At 42.5% G+C, this 24,113-nt stretch overlaps 1 protein-coding gene across 1 annotated transcript in view; it reads right to left on the reverse strand.

Moving 5' to 3' along the window:
- Positions 1-36: 36 nt before the first annotated feature.
- Positions 37-24,113, reverse strand: part of SLC46A3 (solute carrier family 46 member 3) — a 29,796-nt gene continuing 5,719 nt past the window's right edge. The window contains exons 2-6 of the mRNA XM_070749846.1: positions 17,696-17,900; positions 14,856-15,720; positions 9,801-9,884; positions 7,345-7,501; positions 37-5,517 (exon numbers count right to left, since the gene is read on the reverse strand). Of these exons, the coding sequence (XP_070605947.1) occupies positions 5,430-5,517; positions 7,345-7,501; positions 9,801-9,884; positions 14,856-15,720; positions 17,696-17,887 (1,386 nt within the window). The 5' untranslated portion in view covers positions 17,888-17,900 and the 3' untranslated portion in view covers positions 37-5,429. The remainder of the gene's footprint in view (positions 5,518-7,344; positions 7,502-9,800; positions 9,885-14,855; positions 15,721-17,695; positions 17,901-24,113) is intronic.

Below are 24,113 nucleotides of genomic sequence, written 5' to 3' on the forward strand. Positions count from 1 at the left end.
GGCGGGCAACAGAAGACAAGACTGCTTCTCTCATCATAGTTTTTAGTCTTTATTAACAACAATAAAACAGTGTGTCCTTACAAAAATACAAAAGCCACAACCCACTAAAGGTTGCAAAGTACAACCCTGCATAGAATTACCCAGAAACCACAGTATTCAATGGAGCCATTACATTATCAAATGGTCATTTCACCTCAATTTAAACATTGCCTTCAACAGCAGCTTGAAAGCATAATAAATAGCCTGCTCTGCAGGCAGTTACACATTGAAGTACAAGCACTGTGGATCCTGTGCATGTCACTTTCATTATTCATAGTAAAATTCTCCTAAAACCACTGGTGCATGTCCCGGCTACTTGCCAGTCCCCGGGCAAAATAAAAACACCATTAAAAACCTGACTTCTTATGTCAAATTGCATAGTGCATTTCAAAGCAAACAACAAATTCTGCAGATTGCCTTTCTGGCACATGTGATTTGATAGGTCATGTGACTAGCATGTCTAAAGCTGTATGCTTTAATACCTTAGGGCAGTGAGCACATTACATTATAAAGGATTTAACAGATGGTGGCAAACATCAGGAAGTTGTAACATATTTTTCTGTTAATATTCTTTTTTTTAAAAATAATTATTGAGTTTTAATTTAAAAATTTAAAAAAGAAAACAATACATATTCTTATTTAATATTTAAATTTTTTAAAAGAATAAGTAAATAAGAATCTGTTAATATTCTAATACAGTGGTACCTCTACTTAAGAACTTTTCTAGATAAGAACTGGGTGTTCAACCATTTTCTACTTAAGAAGCCGAGCCCAGAAAAACTTCCCAGGAAATTTGACAGCGGCACGAAGGCCTGGCCAGTTTCCTGCCATTCCCCCATTAATCACGGCCATCTTGGGCTTTTCTGGGCTGCCAGAGGAGCCTTTCGGTGATCCTTAAGGAGGCTTTGGCAGCCCAGAGCAAACAAAGCGCTGGGCAAACAAAGCCCAGAGCAAACATTCTCTGGGCGCTTGGAGAAGGAATAAACCTCTGCCAGTGCCCAGAGAAAAGAAACACTCCCTTCGCTCTGGGCAGCCGAGGAGTCACCACAGCGAAGGAAAGGCGCCAGCTACAAAGCGAGAGAGAGAGAGGAGAGGGAAGCCCTTCAGCATGGGAAGGAAGAGGTAGCAGCAGCAGCAGCCAGTGTATGGGAGGCAGCCTCGTTCTGGGTGTATTGGAGGCACGTGCTCCTCCTCGCCGCCTCAGAGTCCCTCTTTTTTTTTTTAAGCCTTTTTTAAGTTTTGGATTTTTTTTATTCCCCTCACTTTCTTCCTTCAGCAGCGACTCTCCTCCTCTTCCTCTTCTTCCTCCTCCTCCTCCTACTCAAATTCCGAGCTTTTATTTCTTTCCTAATGGGTTTGCATGCATTATTTGCTTTTACATTGATTCCTATGGGAAAAATGGCTTCTTCTTAAGAACGTTTCTACTTAAGAACCTGGTCGTGGAATGAATTAAGTTCTTAACTCGAGGTACCACTGTATTTATATACCTCTTATTATTTTTATAAATAGCACAAGATGAACATACCTAATACTCTTCTTTTATTTCCCCCAAAGCCACAACCCTGTAAGGTGGGCTGGGCTGAGAGTGAGTGACTGACCCAGTTGGCTTTCATGCCTAAAGTGGGTACAGAACCCACGGTCAAATGGTTTCTAGTCTGGTATCTTAGGCGTGAGACCAAACTGGCTCTATTAGCATTAGCATTTAGACTTATATGTCACTTCACAATGCTTTTACAGCCCTCTCTAAGATGTTTGCAGAATCAGCATATTGCTCCCAACAATCTGGGTCCTCATTTGACCCACCGCAGAAGGATGGAAGGCTGAGTCAACCTTGAGCAGGTGGTGAGATCTGAACTGCTAAACTACAGCTAGTAGTAGCCTGCAGTGCTACACCCTAGCCACTGCGCAACTCCAGCTCAAGGTTGACTCAGCCTTCCAAAGTGTTGTGGTTCCATCTGAGGCCTCTCAGGGAACGGCTGATCTTCTGTCGGTTTCCAGCTCAGAGGGAGAGGATGAGGAACAGGAGGTGCAGGCAGACGAGGAGGAGGAATCCCAGGCTGAAGAAGAGGGAGGACAGCCAGAGTCCCCCCAGAGGGAGCTCTCCCCAGCAAGCAGCCTGGATTCCTTAGAGGAAAATGCACAAGCCATAATTGATCTGCGACAGAGAAGAGCTACACAGCGAAGGGACCAATTGGCTAGGTACTTTCAGCATTAAAGAGGCAACAGCTGGGTTTGGGTGTGGTGCTCTTTGGAAAGGCTAAAAGGCAGACCCACCCTTCCTGGCTTGTGGAGTTTTATCTTTGAGAGTCTTGGGACCTGGCTGTGAACTTTGGCGTCTTGGAATCCTGGTTTGTGCCTTTGACTACTGAAACCTTGGGGTGGGTGTGCCAGCAAGAAGCTTGCTGTATTGTCTGGACATCAGGACTCTGCTGTAAAGTATTATAGCCTGTCTGTTGGGAAGAACAGGTTTTCCTCTGTGTTTCTTTTTTCCAGCTATAAAGTACTTTTGCTTTTACCAGAGTGTCTGGCTGTTTTTTCCAGTTGGTGTTGAGGTCTGGGGGAACCCAGACAGAACACAAAGTAGAGAATAATCTACTGTACTTCGTTGCATAAAATCAAGAGGCAGAGGCTTTTCAGAGACCATGTGGAATAAGAGAGGTTTTTGGTTGAGTTTACTCTTTCACCTATTAAAGGGAATGATTCCTACAAAAAATAGTAACGCCACTTTGTTTAACCACAGCACATAAATTTGTTGACTGTTGTACATGCCTGGAAAAATCCCCTCATTCCCCTATCTCTCTGTTCAAAATGCATCTATACCAGTGATGGCGAACCTTTTTCTCCTCGGGTGTCGAAGAAGCGTGTGCGTGCACATGCGCGAGTTGCCACACCCATAATTCAATGCCTGGGGAGGGCAAAAACAGCTTCCCTCACCCCCTGGAGGCCCTCTAGAGGCCGAAAATGGCCTGTTTCCCAACTTCTGGTGGGCCCAGTAGGCTCATTTTTTGCCCTCCCCAGGCTCCAAAGACTTTCCTGGAGCCAGGGGAGGGTAAAAATGCCTTCCTCCATCCCCCCCGGAGGCTCTCTGGAAGCCAAAAACCCCTTCCCAGAGCCTCTGTGTGAGCCAAAAATCAGCTGGCCAGCACACACATGAACCTTGGAGTTGAGCTAGGGCAATGGCTCACGTACCAGCAAATATGACTCCGCGTGCTACCTGTGGCACCCATGCCATAGGTTCACCATCACTGATCTATACAGTGGATACAAACTATTAATGTGAGCCTTTGGATTTCAAGTCTTTATAATATTGCTACAATTTTATGTTCAGAAAAATTTGCTAAGAAAAATTTGAGATAGAGGCAAGTATCCAGGCAAGGATTTCTCAACTAGATAAGAGAAATTCATTAAAGAGTCCTGTTGGATCAGGGCATGCGTCATTCGTTCATTCATTCATTCATTCATTCATTCATTCATGCATTCACTCACTCACTCACTCACTCATTCACTCACTCACTCATTCATTCACTCATTCACTCACTCATTCATTCACTCATTCACTAACTCACTCATTCATTCACTCACTCACTCACTCACTCACTCATTCATTTTCAATTCAATTCATTTGTTTATAAAATCCTTACACTTCATAAAATCCTTACACTGCCAGAACTTGTAACTCTGTTTTTTTTTCTCAATAAAAATATGCTTTCTATTTTCTGAAGGAAATTTCCAGTTTACAGGTTCTTGTATCCTACTAGAAAGCTACGTTCGCCTATTGGCTGACCCTTTTTTCCATCCTAGAGTGCAAATGTGTGGTTTTTGCTGTGTCTTCTACACCAGAAGTGTCAAAACTGGCAGCCTGCGGGCCAAACGCATCACGCGCAGGCCACGTCCATCCCGCCACTGTGAAAGAGAAAAATGTCCTGAAACGTCACGTGACGCCACCGTGATGACGAGAGTTTGACACCCGTGTTCTACATGCCCTGTTTACAAAACTAAACGGGTTGAGAGAATGGAGGGTTATGATTTTCTCACCACTCCTTCACTTTGCTTTTCAATTCCTGTAAGTAACATGAATAACTGAACTTTACTGTTATTGCATTCCATTGTTAGACTTTAAGTCAATATCTACTGTGGCCTTCCTTGTTTTCTCCATAGCAACCACTGAAGGAAGTTCGGATGGTTTTTGGCCTAGATCTGGCTGTTTTATGGCTGAAAGCAGACTTTAGTTTTCCCCAGTTTCAGCCCATCTCTTACTAACTACTTAATTCAATTTATAGGCCGCCCAACTCCTTCTGGACTCTGGGCAGCGTACAACATATAAAAACAATATAACAACATTTTTAAAACTCCATTAAAAAAATAAAAAATAATTCATACCTTCGTCCGGATCTAGGTAGTATCAAGCCTGCCGGCAGAGCCAAGTTTTAATGGTTTTCTGCAAGGCCAGTAGGGTAGGGGCAGTACGGGCTTTCGGGGGCAGTTGGTTCCAGAGGGCTGGGGCCGCCACAAAGAAGTCCCTTCCACACGGCCCCGCCAACCAACATTGTCTAGCCACTGGGACTTCACCTTTTCTAAGTCTACGCATTTGTTAAAAGAGGAGCCAATGAATACAATAGGGATTAAAAAACCCTAACGGAGACAAAAAAGAAGAGATACTTACTTCATAGGGTGATGGTGAAAGATTAACCTTACTGACCTAAATAAATAAATCTTGAGAATTTTGAATTCAGGACAGAGATTACTGGAGGGGTTTAAAAAACACATATAATCTAATCAATATTCTAAACCTGTTTATCATAAGAATTTTATAATCTGTGATCTGACGAAGCAAGTATTCTTTTTTTAGTTAAACTATGTCTTGATCTAGTTTGGATCAAAGGGTAATGTGTGACAGGGCAGCAATGAGAAAAAAAAATCTAAGACAGGAAAACCCCACGTTTAAATTTACTTTCCATCCCTTGCATGGCACCCTATAGCAATCCTAGATAAAAGCAATCTTGAGCCAATCAATTACAGTAGTACCTCTAGATACGAGTTTAATTCATTCCAGAACCGAGCTCGTATGTCGATCAACTTGTATCTCGAACGAATGCCTTTAGCCTTTGTTTTTCCCTGCTGAGATAACCAGAAGCAAGGATTCTTGTGCCACCTAGTGGAAGCTCGGCTCGTATCCCGAATTTGAGCTCGGGTGTCGAACAGAAATTTCGCTCCCGTCGTGGCTCATAACTTGGAATACTCGCATGTGGAGCAGCTCGTATCTAGAGGTACTACTGTATTGTGGAATTCTCAAAACAGCACCATTGAAAGCATTGAAGGTCTGGCTACACCTCCTAGAGATAAAGCCATTATAGAACTTGACAGCAGTAACTGCTAGGTGTATTCTTTGCTCAGCCGCTGTCACTCTGGCCAGGACAGCTCTCTTCATTGACGAGTTGTGCATAGTCCTCTTCATGCCGAGTAACATACATAAACCAACTGGGGGGGGGGAGGAGATAAGACATAGTAACTCCATTGAAAAGAAACACAAGCCATAAAATTGTCATAAATTGTAATGCAAAAAGTCTAGAATTCTCTTTTGCAACAGAAAAACACACAATCTTTTTTTTTTTGAAGTTAATTTACGAAGCAAATATTTTCCTTGTGCCATTTTTAGATTGCAACTAAAGGTGGCCCTAATTTTTTTGGAGCATTTCAGACACGTTAATATGCTTTCATCAGGACAAATTAATATTGCAGGGTGGTGGTAGGTTGGTCCCAAATAGACAACAGTCGATTTTGAAAATTTTAGCTTATAGTTATTTTATATTTGTGGTGTATGTTTTGCTTTAAATTGTATTTTAGTATATTTTATTATAAACTGCTGTAAGATCTTTAGTTATTGGGTAGTTTCAAAGTGTAAAATAAATACATATTTGGGGAAACCCCTAAAATAATATGCCTGTAATACTATATCCTTTCCCACCTTCTTTGAACAAGCCATTTTCAAGATTATTTTGTCCTGATAAAATACTAAACAGGTTAAATGATAATTTCAATTTACCTAACCCTAACCCTATTATTACATGAGTAGATGTTTGTCTTAAGTTTCCTGTGCTCCACTGTGCTCCAGGCCAATTGAAAATCAGATTCAAAGATGTGCATACTTCAAATGTTCAGAATCAACAGCAAATTTGAAATATTCTCATTGCGTTTATTTCATTGTTCTATTATTTTAGTTCTGTTTACATTTTTCATTTCTTCTTGTCCTCCCATAGATCTTTTCTGACTGAGAAATGTGGGCATTTAGATTGGTACAGAATAAATGGACAGGGGTATCATAGAAAACAACAGCCCCAGAATAGCATTTTAATTTAATCTGTTTAATTTATTTGTAGCTCATCTCCTTTCAAAGCGATCCTGGGTGGCTTACAGCTTAAAAAAACCATTAAAATAATAAAGGATAAGATCACAATATAAACAAAATCAAATCAAATCAAAATAAAATAAGATATTTTCTGTCATTTTGTAGGATAAACTGAAAAATACGACTCTCTATGAATGGTGAAAATTGGAAATAAAAAATTGTTGTGGTTAGCTCTGGCCCAGCTCCTGCCCCAAGGAATGTGCAGGTGGATGTGGGGGAAACATCCACATGCCGCAGGCCTGTTTTGCTCCCGATGGAATCTGCCGACGAAGCCTCCTCTGACCAAGGAAGCATGAGTGACAGGGAAGAGGGGAGCTTGGCAGACAGCCCAGAAGGAGATCAATCATCTGTATCATCCTTGGATTCTGAACAAGAATTAATGACACATCCACGTATAGGATGTGATGCATAGGAGACAACAACTGAAGGATTATTACAAGAGAAAATGAGGCCACCTGTGGTTGGGTGGGGCTGCTGTAATTAGTGCTACAGATAAAAGTGCAACCTGGTGTTTTAGCCTCATGGCAGTTTATCTGATTCATTGTTTCGTCAAGATTGTGGTTCAAGATTGTGTGTGGACTCTCTGGACTTTAGAATTGGACTCAATTTCCCAGTTATTGGGTGAGCAATTGGACTGCATTTAACCTGTGCCTTGTATGTACCAGAAAATCCCTTTGACATTTAAAAAGGGAGCTGTTTCTGTTTTTCTGTTTATAAAAACTTTTGGGTTTTCCTTTTATCGTGTAGTGTGTGTCTTCCTGGATTAATTACCCTGTAATTACGGGCGGTTGAAACACACTGGCAGAACAAAAACTAATATCCCTTTTGTATGAAGATAACATTTCTGGGAAATTACAAAACAGATTCCAAACTTAAAAAAATGAATGATCCCTGCTTACCTCATTAAACTCAGTGGAATTATGCAGAAGCCAGCTGAGAAGAGAAAACTGAAGCCCGGGAACCAAGCCACAGTCATTGCATAGATGGTATTAAAGACAGTAATTGAAATGGTCCCAGTCAGAACCTCTAAGCAGGCAATGCAAGCAAATAAGGCTCCTGTCAAAAAAGAAAAACTTTATTACAGCAATCCAGATGTGTGTGTTTGTGTGTATAACTACATTGCTATCAATATAAAGATAACGACAGAATGAAATGACTGATTGATTTAACGGTCTGCACATGCAATCCAAGGCTAAACAATGCCGCTTGGCGGGACCCAGGGGAAGAGCCTTCTCTGTGGCAGCCCCGGCCCTCTGGAACCAACTCCCCCCAGAGATTAGAATAGCCCCCACCCTCCTTGCCTTTCGTAAGCTACTTAAAACCCACCTCTGCCGCCAGGCATGGGGGAATTGAGATGCTCTTTCCCCCTGGGCCTTTACAATTTCATGTATGGTATGTTTGTATGTATGTTTGGCTTTTTATATTAATGGGTTTTTAAATCATTTTTAGTATTTATTGGATTATTATTGTACATTGTTTTATGACTGTTGTTAGCCGGGCGGCATACAAATCCAGTAAGTAAGTAAGTAAGTAAGTAAGTAAGTAAGTAAGTAAGTAAGTAAGTAAGTAAGTAAGTAAATAAATAAATAAATAAATAAATAAATAAATAAATTTCTCTGAGAGTCAGGCAAATGTCTGAACCACACAAGTTAGACCCAAACAATCAGACCAGATACAGCATTTTTCAGAGTTTAAGATGCAACTTAGTTTTGGGGGAGGAAAACAAGGGGAAAAAATTGTGCCTCTGCCTCCATTCACCAAATTTACAGGACTGTCTCCTGCCGCATGGCTCCCACCAACCAATTACAGCCCACAAGGTCGGCCTTCTCCGGGTCCCATTGGCTAAGCAGTGTCAATTGGCGGGACTGTGGGAGAGGGTCTTCTCTGTGGTGGCGCCGGCTCTCTGGAAGCAACTACCCCCGAGGTCCATACTGTCCCCCACCCTATTGGCTTTGCAGAAAGCCCTGAAAACCTGGCTTTGCTGGCAGGAGTGGGGGATGTGGGTGATTTCTACGCTTTTTAATTCCGGCCTAAATAAGATATGATTGGATGTATGACATGGTGTCATGCCGAAGCCTTCATGTACAGTTAGAGAGTTCGGCCTGACACAACACAAGGGCGGATGGGAGGGGTAGTGAGTAGTCAGAGGGGAAAGTTATTAGACACAACCAAAGATTCCTTTCTCCAAGCCAAGGTCACCGTTTGTTCTGCCTCAACTGAAGAGAAGAGGAAGTTGATAAGCCCCTGCACACCGACTGACTCTCATGATGAACTTGTGGGTGTGGGGGATGTAAGATGAACCTTAACCTAGGTGGGATTCTGGGAACTATTCAGCATCGGAATGACAATGGCGTAGCCAACATGGTTCTGTTAATAAACCGAGCTCTGACTGAGAGAACTGGACTAGGACTTGATTTATTTCTCAGGTGCTATTTGGAACGCTGACACATGGTGTGATTACATTAGTGAGATTTTAATAGGGTTTTATACTATTGCTATTATTGTGGTTTAATTGTTTATATTGTTTTTGTTATTTTATTGCTATTAGCCACCCTGAGTCCTTCGGGAGTGGGCAGAGAAAGGAAGGAAGGAAGGAAGGAAGGAAGGAAGGAAGGAAGGAAGGAAGGAAGGAAGGAAGGAAGGAAGGAAGGAAGGAAGGAAGGAAAGAAAGAAAGAAAGAAGGAAGGACAGAACGAAGGAAGGAAGGACAGAACGAAGGAAGGAAGGAAAGAAAGAAGGAAGGAAGGAAAAAAGAAAGAAAGAAGGATGGAAGGAAAGAAAGAAAGAAAGAAAGAAGGACAGAAGGAAGGAAGGAAAGAAAGAAAGAAGGATGGAAGGAAGGAAGGAAGGAAAGAAGGAAGGAAAAAAGGAAGGACAGGAGGAAGGAAGGAAGGAAAGAAGGAAGGAAGGAAGAAAAAAAGAAAGAAAGCAAGAAGGAAAGAGGGATGGAAGGAAGGAAGGAAAGAAAGAAAGAAAGAAAGAAAGAAAGAAAGAAGGACAGAAGGAAGGAAGGAAAGAAAGAAGGATGGAAGGAAGGAAGGAAGAATGGAAGGAAGGAAGGAAGAATGGAAGGAAGGAAGAAAAAAAGAAAGAAAGAAAGAAGGAAAGAAGGACGGAAGGAAGAAAGGAAGGAAGGAAGGAAGGAAAGAAAGAAAGAAGGAAGGAAGAATGGAAGGAAGGAAGGAAGGAAAAAAGAAAGAAAGAAAGAAAGAAAGAAAGAAAGAGTGCCAGAAATAATTAAGATGATACAATATACAGCTGTTGCTTCAGGGAGAAAATACAAACTGACAGATCCAAGGAGCTTCGCGGAATTCCTTCGACACTTACAATTAATTCTTTAGCAGCCCCCGCTCACCTTGTTCATTAGGAAGAACTATTTTGGACAACATGGCTCGAATCACTGGAATGGGTATGAAAAGGAGCATTGATGGTATTCTCACTACAAAACAAGAGGCACGAAAGTCAAGAGTCTTTAACATAATTACCCCAAATAGCGAATCAATTTATACTGTGACAAATAATTGCAATTGTAAGGAATTCATTACATACAGATTTTAAATTCAACATTGCACAGTTGGGTTGTTTCCCTCAGTTGCATATAGCACCAGTCATGGTTTAGGGGCGGCACAGCATGGTAGAAAATGGACAAAAGTCATGAAATGTATTAAATTAGTTATAAGTGTTGGTAATGACCTACAAAGCCCTACATGGCATTGGGTCAGATTACTTGTGGGACTGCCTTCTGCCGTATGAATCCCAGCGATCGGTTGGGTCCCACAGAGTCAGTCTTCTCCAGGTCCCATCAACCAGACACTGTCGCTTGGTGGGGCCAAGGGGAAGAGCCTTCTCTGTGGGGGCCCCGACCCTCTGGAATCAGAGATTTGCACTGCCCCCACCCTCCTCGCCTCCCGTAAGAATCTTAAGACTCACTTATGTTGCCAAGCTTGAGGCAATTAGATCTAGACCCCCCTGGCCAATAAATGTGATGTATGGCTGCGATTTGATTGGTTTTTAATATATTAGAGGTTTTGGGTTATGTAGTTTTTAATTAATTGGATTTGTCTTTGTACTCACTGTTTTATATTGTATGCTGTGAGCTGCCCCAAGTCTTCGGAGAGGGGCGGTATACAAATCTAATTAATAATAATAATAATAATAATAATAATAATAATAATAATAATAATAACAACAACAACAACATTATCTTATTCAAAAGCATTGTGGAGACATTAGACAAAGAAAAGGGAAAGTTATCAATTCCCCAAGCTGACAAACTAAGAGAATGAAATCTCCCCAGTTATAGAAAATGATTAAGAGACAAGAAAATAATAGACAACAGATAGCCAAATACAGTGATACCTCGTCTTACAAACTTAATTGGTTCCAGGACGAGGTTTGTAAGGTGAAAAGTTTGTAAGACAAAACAATGTTTCCCATAGGAATCAAAGGAAAAGCGATTAATACGTGCAAGCCCAAAACTCACCCCTTTTGACAGCCGAAGGGCCCGTTTTTGCGCTGCTGGGATTCCCCTGAGGCTCCCCTCCATGGGAAACCCCACCTCCAGACTTCCGTGTTTTTGTGATGCTGCGATTTCGCTGAGGCTCCCCTCACTGGGAAACCCCACCTCCGGACTTCCGTTGCCACCGAAGCACTTGTTTTTGCACTGCTGGGATTCCCCTGCAGCATCACAAAAACACGGAAATCCGGAGGTGGTGGTTCCCATGGAGGGGAGCTTCAGGGGAATCCCAGTAGCGCAAAAATGATCGCTTCGCTGGCAACAGAAGTCCGGAGGCGGGGCATCCCAGTGGGTTTGTAAGGTGAAAATAGTTTGGAAGAAGAGGCAAAAAAATCTTAAACCCCGAGTTTGTATCTCGAAATGTTTGTATGACAAGGGGTTTGTAAGACGAGGTATCACTGTATCTGTTATGGGCCTCTTCTGCCAACTTGGGACAGGAATTGGAAGATTCAGCTCTGTTTTCCAGGGGAAGAGCCTTCTCTGTGGCGGCCCCGGCCCTCTGGAACCAACTCCCCCCAAAGATTAGAATTGCCCCCACCCTCCTTGCCTTTCGTAAGCTGCTTAAAACCCACCTCTGCTGTCAGGCATGGGGGAATTGAGACCCTCTTCCCCCTAGGCCTTTACAATTCTATGCATGGTATGTATGTATGTATGTTTGGGTTTTTTTATATTAATGGGTTTTTAATTGTTTCTAACATCAGACTACTATTGTACACTGCTTTATTGTTGCTGTTAGCCGCCCCGAGTCTCCGGAGAGGGGTGGCATACAAATCCAATAAATAAATAAATAAATAAAATGTAGCAACTAGCTACATTTTACTTTTATTGCTAACTTTTAGAAGCTAAGTTATAATGATGCTACTTCAAGAGGGTCTTTTGGTACAATTTATATAAATTGTTACCTCTGGTACTTTTGCTGCTTGCTGTTTGCCGCTTATATTTTACGCTGCTGTTATTGTGCTTTACAGATTCCAAAGCAGGGGTTCCCAATCCCTGGGCAACGAACAGGCCAGGGGCCAGTAGCGGGTTTCACTTACCTTTGTTACCGGTTCGGGAATGGGAGTGTGCAGACTCTGCGCATGCAAAGAGCGATTTTGATGACATAAGAACATAAGAAGAGCCATGCTGAATCAGGCCAAAGCCCATCGAGTCCAGCATTCTGTGTCACACAGTGGCCCACCAATTGTATATGGAGATCTTGAGCAGAAGGAGAAGGAAAAACCCTCCCTTACCCTTGACCCCCCAACAAATGGTACCGAAGGGAATCCTACCTGCCTCAAACAACATAGACATCCGTTTCAATAACCACCGATACACTTGGCATCCATGAATCTGTCTAATCCTGCCTTGAAGCTATCCAGGGGCTTGTTGCCCCCTTTTTCATGACCTCTTCTGGAAGTGAATTCCATAAACCAACGACCCTCTAGGTGAAGAAATATTTCCCTTTATTTGTCCTCACTTTTTTATCTATGAGCTTTAGGGAGTGCCCCCTGGTCCTAGTATTGTGTGATAGAGAAAATAATTTTTCTCTATCCATCATTTCTTTTCCCTGCATGATTTTTGCAGTGCCGGGGCTACCTCTGAAAAGTGTTCAGAAACTTCAGATCGTGCAGAACGCAGCCACAAGAGACATCGTGGAGCTTCCAAGATTCGCCCACGTTTCTTCAACACTCTGTGGCTTGCATTGGCTGCCGATCAGTTTCCGGTCACAATTCAAAGTGTTGGTCATGACCTTTAAAGCCCTACATGGCATTGGACTGGATTACCTCCAGAACCGCCTGCTACTGCACGAATACCAGCGACCGATAAGGTCCCACAGAGTTGGCCTTCTCCGGGTCCTGTCGACTAAACAATGTTGTTTGGCGGGCCCCAGGGGAAGATCCTTCTATGTGGCGGCCCCGGCCCTCTGGAACCAACTCCCCCCGGAGATTAGAACTGCCCCCACCCTCCCTGTCTTTCGTAAACTACTCAAGACTCATTTATACCGCCAGGCATGGGGGAGTTGAGATAGCTTTTCCCCCTAGGCCATTACAAGTTATGCATGGTATGTTTGTGTGTATGTTTGGTTTTATAATAGGGGTTTTTAGTTGTTTTTTATTATTGGATTGTACATGTTGTGTTTATTACTGTTGTTAGCCGCCCCGAGTCTGCGGAGAGGGGCGGCATACAAATCCAATAAATTATTATTATTATTATTATTATTATTATTATTATTATTATTATTATTATTTATACACTTCGATCAAGTCACCCCTTAAACGCCGACTTTCAAGGCTGAAGAGACCAAGGCGTTGCAACCTGGTTTCATAAGGGAGGTGCTCCATTTCCTTGATCATACTTGTTGCCCCTTTTTTGCACCCAGAGTGTGGGCGGAGCCTTCCACCGCCACTACCGGTTCACCGAACTGGTGCGCCCACGGCCCATTCAACCCCCGGCAGTCCACCAAGCCCCAAAGGTTGGGAACCACTGTCCTAAAGGCATGGGAATTTTAATGTGAAGCACAACATTTCTAAAAGATTACAAGGTTCATCCACTTACATATTCCAGAGTTGGAATGTAGAGATTGAAACTTGTGTTCAGAAAGTCCTGGTTAAATCCCCTGGCATTGCCAACTACACTGCTCAAAAAAAAAATAAAGGGAACACTTAAACAACACAATATAACTCCAAGTAAATCAAACTTCTATGAAATCATACTGTCCATTTAAGAAGCAACACTGATTGACAATCAATTTCACGTGCTGTTGTGCACATTTTACTTTGTACAGAACAAGTATTCAATGAGAATATTTCATTCATTCGGATCTAGGATGTGTTCTTTCAGTGTTCCCTTTATTTTTTTGAGCAGTATATTTTAGATTTTATATTGGACTTCTTTTTCATTGTGTTGCATTTATATTGTTTATTGTAAGCCGCCCTGAGTTCTTTGGGATTTGGCAGCATAGAAGTAAGTGTGTGTGTGTGTGTGTGTGTGTGTGTGTGTGTGTGTGTGTATGTATGAATGAATTAATGAATGAATGAATGCCTGAACTGCTGATCACGAGAAAGACGTGAGTCTTGGACCAGCACCATAAATAATGCAGAAAATAACAAGCACCACCCATTTTCTAATCACTTACATCAATATTTCTCAATCTGGGCACTTCTGAGATATGTTTCCATCAGTTCACAGAATTCCCCGACTTGGAGAAATCTAGGAATTGAGATCCACATATCTTAAATGAGTTCTCGGAGAGGGGCGGCATACAAATCTAATAAATTTTTATTTTATTTTATTTTATTTTATTTTATTTTATTTTATTTTATTTTATTTTATTTTATTTTATTTTATTTTATTTTATTTTATTTTATTTTATTTTATTTTATTTTATTTTATTTTATTTTATTTTATTTTATTTTATTTTATTTTATTTTATTTTATTTTATTTTATTTTATTTTATTTTATTTTATTTTATTTTATTTTATTTTATTGGATTGGATTGGATTGGATTGGATTGGATTGGATTGGATTGGATTGGATTGGATTGGATTGGATTTGTATGCCACCCCTGTCCGTAGACTCGGGGTGGCTAACAACAGTGATAAAACAACATGTGACAATCCAATAGTAAAACAATTAAAAACCCTTATTATAAAACCAAACATACATACAAAACATACCATGCATAAATTATAAAGGCCTAAGGGGGAAAGAATCTCAATTCCCCCATGCCTGATGGCAGAGGTGGGTTTTAAGAAGCTTATTATTATTATTATTATTAGTAGTAGTAGTAGTAGTAGTTGTTGTAGTAGTAGTAGTAGTAATAGTAGTAGTGACCCAGACTGAAAAAATACTGATCTACCTTATCAAAATGTTTTCACCATCATCCTTGAACCCAACTACGTGAAACTTACCCAACATCATCAACAATGTAGTGTTGGCAAAGGCAGCCATGACACTTCCTCCCACGTAAGAGAAAATTCCAATAAAAACAAGGTAGCTATCTCTCAGATACTGAGAAAGGAAAACAATCCCTAGAAATCCAGTGACGGAGACGGTGGTGGACACGGCTGAGCCGTATCCTATGTAAATGGCGTTCCAACAGAGGGGAGCGTTCAGTTCGTACAGCACGTAGAGACTAATCCCTCCAAACATTGTGAACAGGTACGTCATGAACGTGCAAAGCAGCAAGGCGATTAAAATTCGCTTCTTGCAGGAGGAGGATTTAAAGAGCACGTATACTCCGGAAAGAGTCTCTTTAAGGCCTTCCCGCCAAGATTGTGTCTGGAGTGCAGAAACTTTCACTGTTTCATCCAAGAAAAATATGACGTAGAAAATGTTGACCATGTGAAACAGAGAAATCGTGAGGAACGTCCACGTAAAGCCGATTCCTTTCAGGATGTATCCGGAGAGCAATCCTCCCAATCCGGATGTGAATCCAAAGATTAAGTCAACCACGGCTATTCGGATGGTCTTTTGTTTCTGAGTCTCACAGCAATCGACTACAAAGGAAAAAGTTCCCCCAAGAAAAGTAGCCAAGTCCCCAAACAGCCCCCCAATCAAGGAGAAAACGTAGAAAAGGTAGAGGGGCAAAGATAAGTCTGACATAACAAAGAGGAACATGCTGCTGATAAGATTCCCCAATAGGGGGAGAACCAATGACATTTTGCGTCCATATCGGTCTCCATTTGCTACGAGGACAAAGGCCACCAAAATGCTGAAAATTGCCCCACATAAGTCAGTTTTCATAGCAAAAAGAGAGGCTTTTGCTTGGACTTCCTGGAAGAAGAAAATAAAACAAGGATAGAATAGAAATCAATCAGTGTGTGCATTATAATTCAACTTCTGGTCTCATTTATAAATAGCAATTCTGGCTTACTACAATGCTTTGTGTATAGAAACCAGCAATCAAAGATACAGTGTTCCCTCGATTTTCGCGGGTTCGAACTTCGCGAAAAGTCTATCCCACGGTTTTTCAAAAATATTAATTAAAAAATACTTCGTGGGTTTTTTCAATATGCCACGGTTTTCCCCGCCCGACGACGTCATACGTCATCGCCAAACTTTCGTCTGCCTTTAATAAATATTTTTTTTAATAAACTTTAATAAATAAACATGGTGAGTAATAATCTAAATGGTTGCTAAGGGAATGGGAAATTGCAATTTAGAGGTTTAAAGTGTTAAGGGATGGCTTGTGATACTGTTCATAGCCAAAAATAGTGTATTTACTTCCGCATCTCTACTTCGCGGAAATTCGACTTTCGCGGGCGGTCTCAGGACGCATCCCCTGCAAAAATCGAGGGAACACTGTACTATGAATACAGTGATATCTCGTCTTACAAACCCCTCGTCATACAAACTTTTTGAAATACAAAACTGGGGTTTAAGATTTTTTTGCCTCTTTTTAGAAACTATTTTCATCTTACAAAGCCAAGCCGCCCCACTGGGATGCCCCACCTCCGGACTTCTGTTGCCAGCGAAGCGCCTGTTTTTGCGCTGCTGGTATTCCCCTGAGGCTCCCCTTCATGGGAAGCACCATCTTCCGTGTTTTTGCGATGCTGCAGCGGAATCCCAGCAGCGCAAAAACGGGCACTTCGCTGGCAACAGAAGTCGGGAGGTGGGGTTTCCCTGCGAGGGAAGCCTCAGCGAAATCGCACCATCGCAAAAACACAGAAGTCCAGAGGTGGTGTTCGGAGGACTTCTGTGTTTTTGCGATGCTGCAATTTTGCTGAGGCTCCCCTCGCTGGGAAACCCCACCTCTGGACTTCCATTGCCCGCGAAGCACCCGTTTTTGCACTGCTGGGATTCCTCTGCTGGGATTCCCCTGCAGCATCCCAAAAACACGGAAGTCCAGAGGTGGGGTTTCGCATGGAGGGGAGCCTCAGGGAAATCCCAGCAGCGCAAAAACGGGTGCTTTGGCTGGCAGAAGGGGTGAGTTTTGGGCTTGCATGCATTAATCGCTTTTCCATTGATTCCTATGGGAAACATTGTTTCATCTTACAAACTTTTCACCTTACAAACCTCGTCCCAGAACCAATTATGTTCGTAAGAAAAGGTATCACTGTATTCTAAAGCCATACTACCAATGTGATAGCTAAACAGGGTTAGTTGAAAAATGAGAAAAGACAAATTCACCTCTGAATCAAATAGTGTTCATATTCTAAGGATAGGGTTGTGCATTTTTCCAAACTTCACAAATAATTTCTGCATTTCATTTTGCAATGCTGAAAAAAGGCATTTCCTTAGTGAATTGCATGTGTGTGACGTTGACTGCATCCAGGAAAATAGTGCTTATTGAGCTTTTGTTTGTTTATTTATTTATTCTATTTTTATGCCGCCCTTCTCCTTAGACTCAGGGCGGCTTACAACATGTTAGCAATAGCACTTTTGAACAGAGCCAGTATATTGCCCCCACAATCCGGGTCCTCATTTTACCCACCTCGGAAGGGTGGAAGGCTGAGTCAACCTTGAGCCGATGATGAGATTTGAACCGCTGACCTACAGATCTACAGTCAGCTTCAGTGGCCTGCAGTACAGCACTCTATCTGCTGCGCCACCCCGACTCGGTTTGTTTGTTTCTGGACTATTCTTCAGCCCTCAGATTTGCTGGAAGCTTCCCAACTAAGTAATTGCAGCTAAGTGATGATTTGCCAGGTGTGAAACCTCTTGTCTGAACATGATCATTCAACATGATTTGCTATTATGCATCATTAACTCTGCTTAACTTTATCTGGAGCACATAATCTGATCTTACCTTTTGCATCACATAGGTTGGGTTGCTTTGATTCAGTTCACAATGAGATATATTGTCTTGAACTATGAAGGTAGAGTTGGTCGTTTCTTCCCAGATCCTCTTGTATACATATTGCTGCTTCAGAGGAGTGGTCAAAGCATAGGCAAAAACATATAAGGAAATGGCAGGCTCCAGCAACAAGGTTTTCTTCATCCTCGGGATTTTGCTTTAATTATAATTCAAGAAGAAAACAAAAGGTTAGCCTTTTCACAGGAAGAAACATAGAAGCATAGAAGACTGACGGCAGAAAAAGACCTCATGGTCCATCTAGTCTGCCCTTATACTATTTTCTGCATTTTATCTTAGGATGGATGGATGTTTGTCCCAGGCATGTTTCAATTCAGTTACTGTGGATTTACCAATCACGTCTGCTGGAAGTTTGTTCCAAGGATCTACTACTCTTTCAGTAAAATAATATTTTCTCACGTTGCTTTTGATCTTTCCCCCAACTAACTTCAGATTGTGCCCCCTTGTTCTTGTGTTCACTTTCCTCTTAAAAACACTTCCCTCCTGAACCTTATTTAACCCTTTAACATATTTAAATGTTTCGATCATGTCCCCCCTTTTCCTTCTGTCCTCCAGACTATACAGATTGAGTTCATTAAGTCTTTCCTGATATGTTTTATGCTTAAGACCTTCCACCATTCTTGTAGCCCGTCTTTGGACCCGTTCAATTTTGACAATATCTTTTTGTAGGTGAGGTGTCCAGAACTGAACACAGTATTCCAAATGTGGTCTCACCAGCGCTTTATATAAGGGGATCACAATCTCCCTCTTCCTGCTTGTTATACCTCTAGCTATGCAGCCAAGCATCCTACTTGCTTTCACTACCACCTGACCGCACTGTTCACCCATTTTGAAACTGTCAGAAATCACTACCCCTAAATCCTTTTCTTCTGAAGTTTTTGCTAACACAGAACTGCCGATACAATGCTCAGATTGAGGATTCCTTTTCCCCAAGTGCATTATTCATGAGAGAATTCATGGCTGATCATTAATCAAAAGATGGGAAAGTTGGCAGGTGATTCTATTTTGTGTTTCTTTCTTTTTGGTTTCTTTTTCTGCCGTTAGAAGCTGCTTAGCTATAATAAAACTCAAAACAATGAACAACTTTTTAAGGAAAGCAATGAAATGTTTAAATGGGTTTTAACTGAACATGGTCTACAATCTTGTTTCAGGCAACTTCTGAACACTCTACAAAGAAGAGTTTCTTCCTTTCTAATTTTTAATCCCAGGGTATTCTCAGTGAATTGACAGGGTTTTTTTTTTAAAAAAAATGTGTGTGTATGTATGTATGCATGCATGTATGTATGTACAGTGATACCTTGTCTTACAAACGCCTCGTCATACAAACTTTCCGAGATACAAACCCAAGGTTTAAGATTTTTTTTGCCTCTTCTTACAAACTATTTTCACCTTACAAACCCACCGCCGCCCCTGGGATACCCCACCTCTGGACTTCCGTTGCCAGCGAAGCACCCGGTTTTGTGCTGCTGGGATTCCCCTGAGGCTTCCCTCCATGGGAAACCTCACCTCCAGACTTCTGTGTTTTTGTGATGCTGCAGGGGAATCCCAGCAGGAGGCGGGGTTTCCCAGCGAGGGGAGCCTCAGTGAAATCACAGCATCGCAAAAACACAGAGGTCCAGATGGGGGGTTTCGAGGACTTTGGTGTTTTTGCGATGCTGCGATTTCACTGATGCTCCCTTCGCTGGGAAACCCCACCTCCAGACTTCCGTTGCCAGCGAAGCGCTTGTTTTTGCGATGCTGGGATTCCTCTGCTGGGATTCCCCTGCAGCATCTCAAAAACACAGAAGTCCGGAGGTGGAGTTTCCCATGGAGGGGAGCCTCAGGGGAATCCCAGCAGCACAAAAACGGGCGCTTCGACTGGCAAAAGGGGTGAATTTTGGGCTTGCACGCATTAATCGCTTTTCCATTGATTCCTATGGGAAACATTGTTTCATCTTACAAACTTTTCACCTTAAGAGCCTCGTCCTGGAACCAATTAAGTTTGTAAGACAAGGTATCACTGTATTTGCTTGCTTGCTTGCTTGCTTGTTTATTTAATTTATATGCCACCCCTCTCCAAGGACTCAGAGTTACATATTGGAATGTAACTTTGGAAAAAGGAGCAGTATGCAGTGGCACGATGCAGTGTGCAGTGGCACAATTTTTTGTATGCAGTGGCACGATGCAGTATGCAGTGGCACAATTTTTTTTACTACTGGATTTACTACCGGTTCTGTAGCCATGGCTTAGTGGGCATGGCAGGGAAAAGGATACTGCAAAAGCCCCCATTCCCACCCCATTCTGGGGCCAGCCAGAAGTGGCATTTATCAGTTATTATTGTTGTTGTTGTTGTCGTTGTTATTGTTATTATTTATTTTAATTTCTATGCCACCCTATCCCGAAGGACTCAGGGCAGCTTACAACAATATGAAAATACAATTTACAATAAAAAGAAGTCAAAGATAAATTAAAACAATAACCCCAGGTAAAACCCGCGACCCAACAATCTCTGAACTGCTCCAAATTTCTACTACTAGTTCTCCAGAACCCTTCAGAACCTGCTGGATTTCACCCCTGTAGTGGAGGCAGTGATGGGTCAATAGAATGAAAAGGCTTTTAAAAGATTTCAATATTTCTCTCTCAGAAGCCTTAGTTAGCTCCACCCCTCTTTCTTTAACCAGCTAACTTTTAGAGAATTGGACTCTAACCTTTCTGGCACCAGGGATTGGCTTCAGAAGAAAAATTGTTTTCTAAAGGCCCAGGAAGACTTCATACATACCTAGATACTGAGCGTAAGGTGTGAAAATGTAGCTTTGTTTGCCTGCCTGCATTTTGCAGGGATCTCCCCTTGTTTTAGAAAGCATTCCAATGAGCAATATTTCACTAGTCCTCATGAGAAATGTAGAAGGTTCTTACACTGAGTCAACACTTGGAATTTTAATAAACTGACAGATTATGCTAGCAAGTTGCTTCCTACTTCCTCCATATTATTATATGTCTTTAACCTGATCTTTTAGGTTAGAGACATATAATCTGTTGTGGTTGGCTCTGGCCCAGCTCCTGCCCCAGGGAATGGGGAGGTGAATGCAGGGGTAATTCATCATGCCACAGGCCTGTGTTATTGCCGACAGAATCAGTTCAGTGTTTAGTTTCCTCGGAGGAAGAAGAAGGTGGGAGTGACTCGGCAGAGGAGGGCTTGGCACACAGCCAAGGCAGTCAATCTCCCTTATTTTCCCTTGATTTAGATGATGACATTTTGGACCCATGCAAGCGCAGAATTATGCGTAGAAGAGACCAAGTAAGAACATATTACAGGAAATAAGGGAGGCCACCTGTGTTTGGGTGGGGCTCCAGTAATTAGGGCTGCTGATATAAATAGCAGCATGTGGGTTTGGCCGTTGTGGAAGAATATCTGATCGGAGTTCGTCAGGAATCTTGTGTTGCTGGACTTGGTTGCCTTTTCACGCCTTTGAAACCAAAGGAAGAAGAAGGGGTGTGAAGTTTCTTCACAGCTGCTAGCTAAGTACTTCATGACTGCTTAAGGGAAATTGTACAGACTACCCCGTTGTTTTGGGAAGAGTGCTCTTTGCAATACAAAAAGAGTGCTTTGTTTATTTTGAATTTTGTGATAAAGAACATTGTTTTGAATTTTCAAACGTGTGTGTGTCTGAAATTTGTGCCCTTGAATTTTCGGGAGGCTCCTACCAGAGAGCCCGGCAGAACATAATCAGATGGAGGAAGTAGGAAGCAACTTGGAAGACTCTTTCAATTAGAGAGAGAGAGAGAGAATAAGTACTGCAGATCTATAGCACCCTTAAAAACTATGTAACACCTCATCAATAAAACTAATAATTTCAGTGGGTTTAGGCTTGGGGGAGAAAGATACACTATTTAAATTTAATCTATTTAATATATGTGACTATGATACATGCTTTGTAGTCCCACATCACAGCCCAAGTCTAATAACTGAGAGAGAGAGACAATTGGACAGGGGACGGAAGGCACACTGGTGCACTTATGCACACCCCTTACTGACCTCTAAGGAACCTGGAGAGGTCAATCGTGGATAGTCTAAGGGGAAAATGTTGGGGGTTAGGGGTTGACACTACTGAGTCCGGTAATGAGTTCCACGCTTCGACAACTCGGTTGCTGAAGTCATATTTTTAACAGTCAAATTTGGAGCGGTTAACATTAAGTTTGAATCTGTTGCATGCTCTTGTGTTGTTGTGATTGAAGCTGAAGTAGTCATTGACAGGTAGAACGTTGCAGCATATGATCTTGTGGGCAATACTTAGATCGTGTTTTAGGCATCGTAATTATAGGCTTTCAAGACCAAGGATTGATAGTCTGCTTTCGTAGGGTATTCTGTTTCGAGTGGAGGCGTGAAGGGCTCTTCTGGTGAAGTATCTTTGGACATTTTCAAGGGTGTTGATGTCCGAGATGTAGTATGGGTTCCAGACAGATGAACTGTATTCAAGGATAGGTCTGGCAAAAGTTTTGTAGGGTCCTGTGAATAGTGTGAGATTGCCAGAGCAAAAGCTGCATAGGATCAGGTTAACAACTCTAGAAGATGGCCTGATCTCTAGAAACTGAGGCTTGTGCAATGCTCACACATTTCCTGTGCAAGGATGGCTGGGTTTTTAAAAAATGTAACACATCCCTCTCAATTGCCACCTCCACCCAGAGGCCTAGGTCTATCATTTCAGAAACCCTGTTGAGTAAGTGTTCTGTCTGGGTCCCCCCAGATGCCAACACCAACTAAAAAGAGTATCCAGACACACTGGTACAAAGCAAAGGCAGTTTATATATTTGAAAGCAAACACAGGTAACAAAAACTGTTCTTACAGACAGGAACGTTATGAAGCTTCACAGAGGTTTCACGACGGCCAGGCAATAAAACAGGATTCTTGCTGGCAAAAACAACACTGGAGGTAATAAAACCCACGCCTCCCCCAAGTCTTCAGCCTTCAAAGCCACAAGCCAGGATCAGAGACGCCAAGAATCGAAGCAAGGTCACAGGACTCCCAATTGATAACTCTCCACAATACAGTAAGGGCGGGCCTGCCTTTTCAACCCTGCTGAGGAGAATCACACCCAAACCCAGCTGTTACCAATTCAGGGATGGAAATACCTTGCTAATTGGCCCCTTCTTTGGGCTGCCCGTCTCTGCCTCATATCTATGATAGCCTGGGCGTCTTCATCTAATGAATCCAGGCTACTCGCTGGGGAGAGCCCCCCCCCCGGGGGTCTCAGGCTGCTCTCCCTCCTCCTCTTTCTCTTCTGCCTGGTCCTCCCCCTCCTGTTCATCGTCCTCCCCCTCTGAGCATGGATCCGGCAGAGTTCCAGCCGTTCCCTGAGGAGCCTCAGGCTGAATCACAACAGTAACATTGGCAACCTTCAGTCTTGAAAGACTATGGCACTGATGGTGAACCTATGGCTTGGGTGCCACAGGTGGCACACGGAACCATATCTGCTGACATGCGAGCTGTTGCCCTAGCTCAGCTCCAGTGTGCATGTGTGTGCCGGCCAGCTGATTTTTGGCTTGCACAGAGGCTCTGGAAGGGCGTTTTTGGCTTCCAGAGAGCCTCGGGTGGGTGGGGGTGGCGGAGGGCATTTTATCCTTCCCTGGCTCCAGAGAAGTCTTTGGAGCTTGGAGAAGACAAAATACGAGCCTACTGGGCCCACCAGAAGTTGGGAAACAGTCCGTTTCCAACCCCCAGAGAGCCTCTGGAGGGTGGGAGAATCTGTTTTTGCCTCCCCAGGCATTGAATTATGGGTATGGGCACTCGTGCATGCATGATAGCACCTACCCAAAGGTTCGCCATCACAGGACTATGGTGTCATGCTCTGGAAAGAGTTCCTAGAACGGCATCTAGTGTAGCTAAAAAGGCCAATCCGAGAATAGCAATCCCTTCCACACTGAGCACAGGTCAATTTTGTCCCCTGCCTGGCCCCCAGACTTCTCTGGTGATTTTCAGTTTCACCTTCTGTTTTGCACAAACAGCAAATCAGTAAATGCACACTCATCTTTCCTCCTACACCCTGTAAATTTAAGAGAAGTAGTACAAATATCCTTTGGAGAAGCAGATTTTAATGTCTGGCAGCTATTGCTGCACCAGCGTTATTCTTCTAGGTTCTCAATTACTGGTGGTTCTAATATTGTGATCTAAAAGTCTGGAATATCAAACAGTATCTAAGTCATTAAAATACATTAGTGAATTAAATCCACATCATAGCCTAGAGGGCTTTCTGCTAATCTGAGGCAACAAGTTGGTTTGATGACTGGCATAATTCGCAAAATACAATGTCATGAAAAGTTTGTGAGAAGTTCAAAAATGGATTTTTGAGGCCAGGCATGATACAGTGGTACCTC

This window comes from Erythrolamprus reginae, chromosome 4 (assembly GCF_031021105.1).
Source record: "Erythrolamprus reginae isolate rEryReg1 chromosome 4, rEryReg1.hap1, whole genome shotgun sequence".
Lineage (NCBI taxonomy): Eukaryota > Metazoa > Chordata > Lepidosauria > Squamata > Dipsadidae > Erythrolamprus > Erythrolamprus reginae.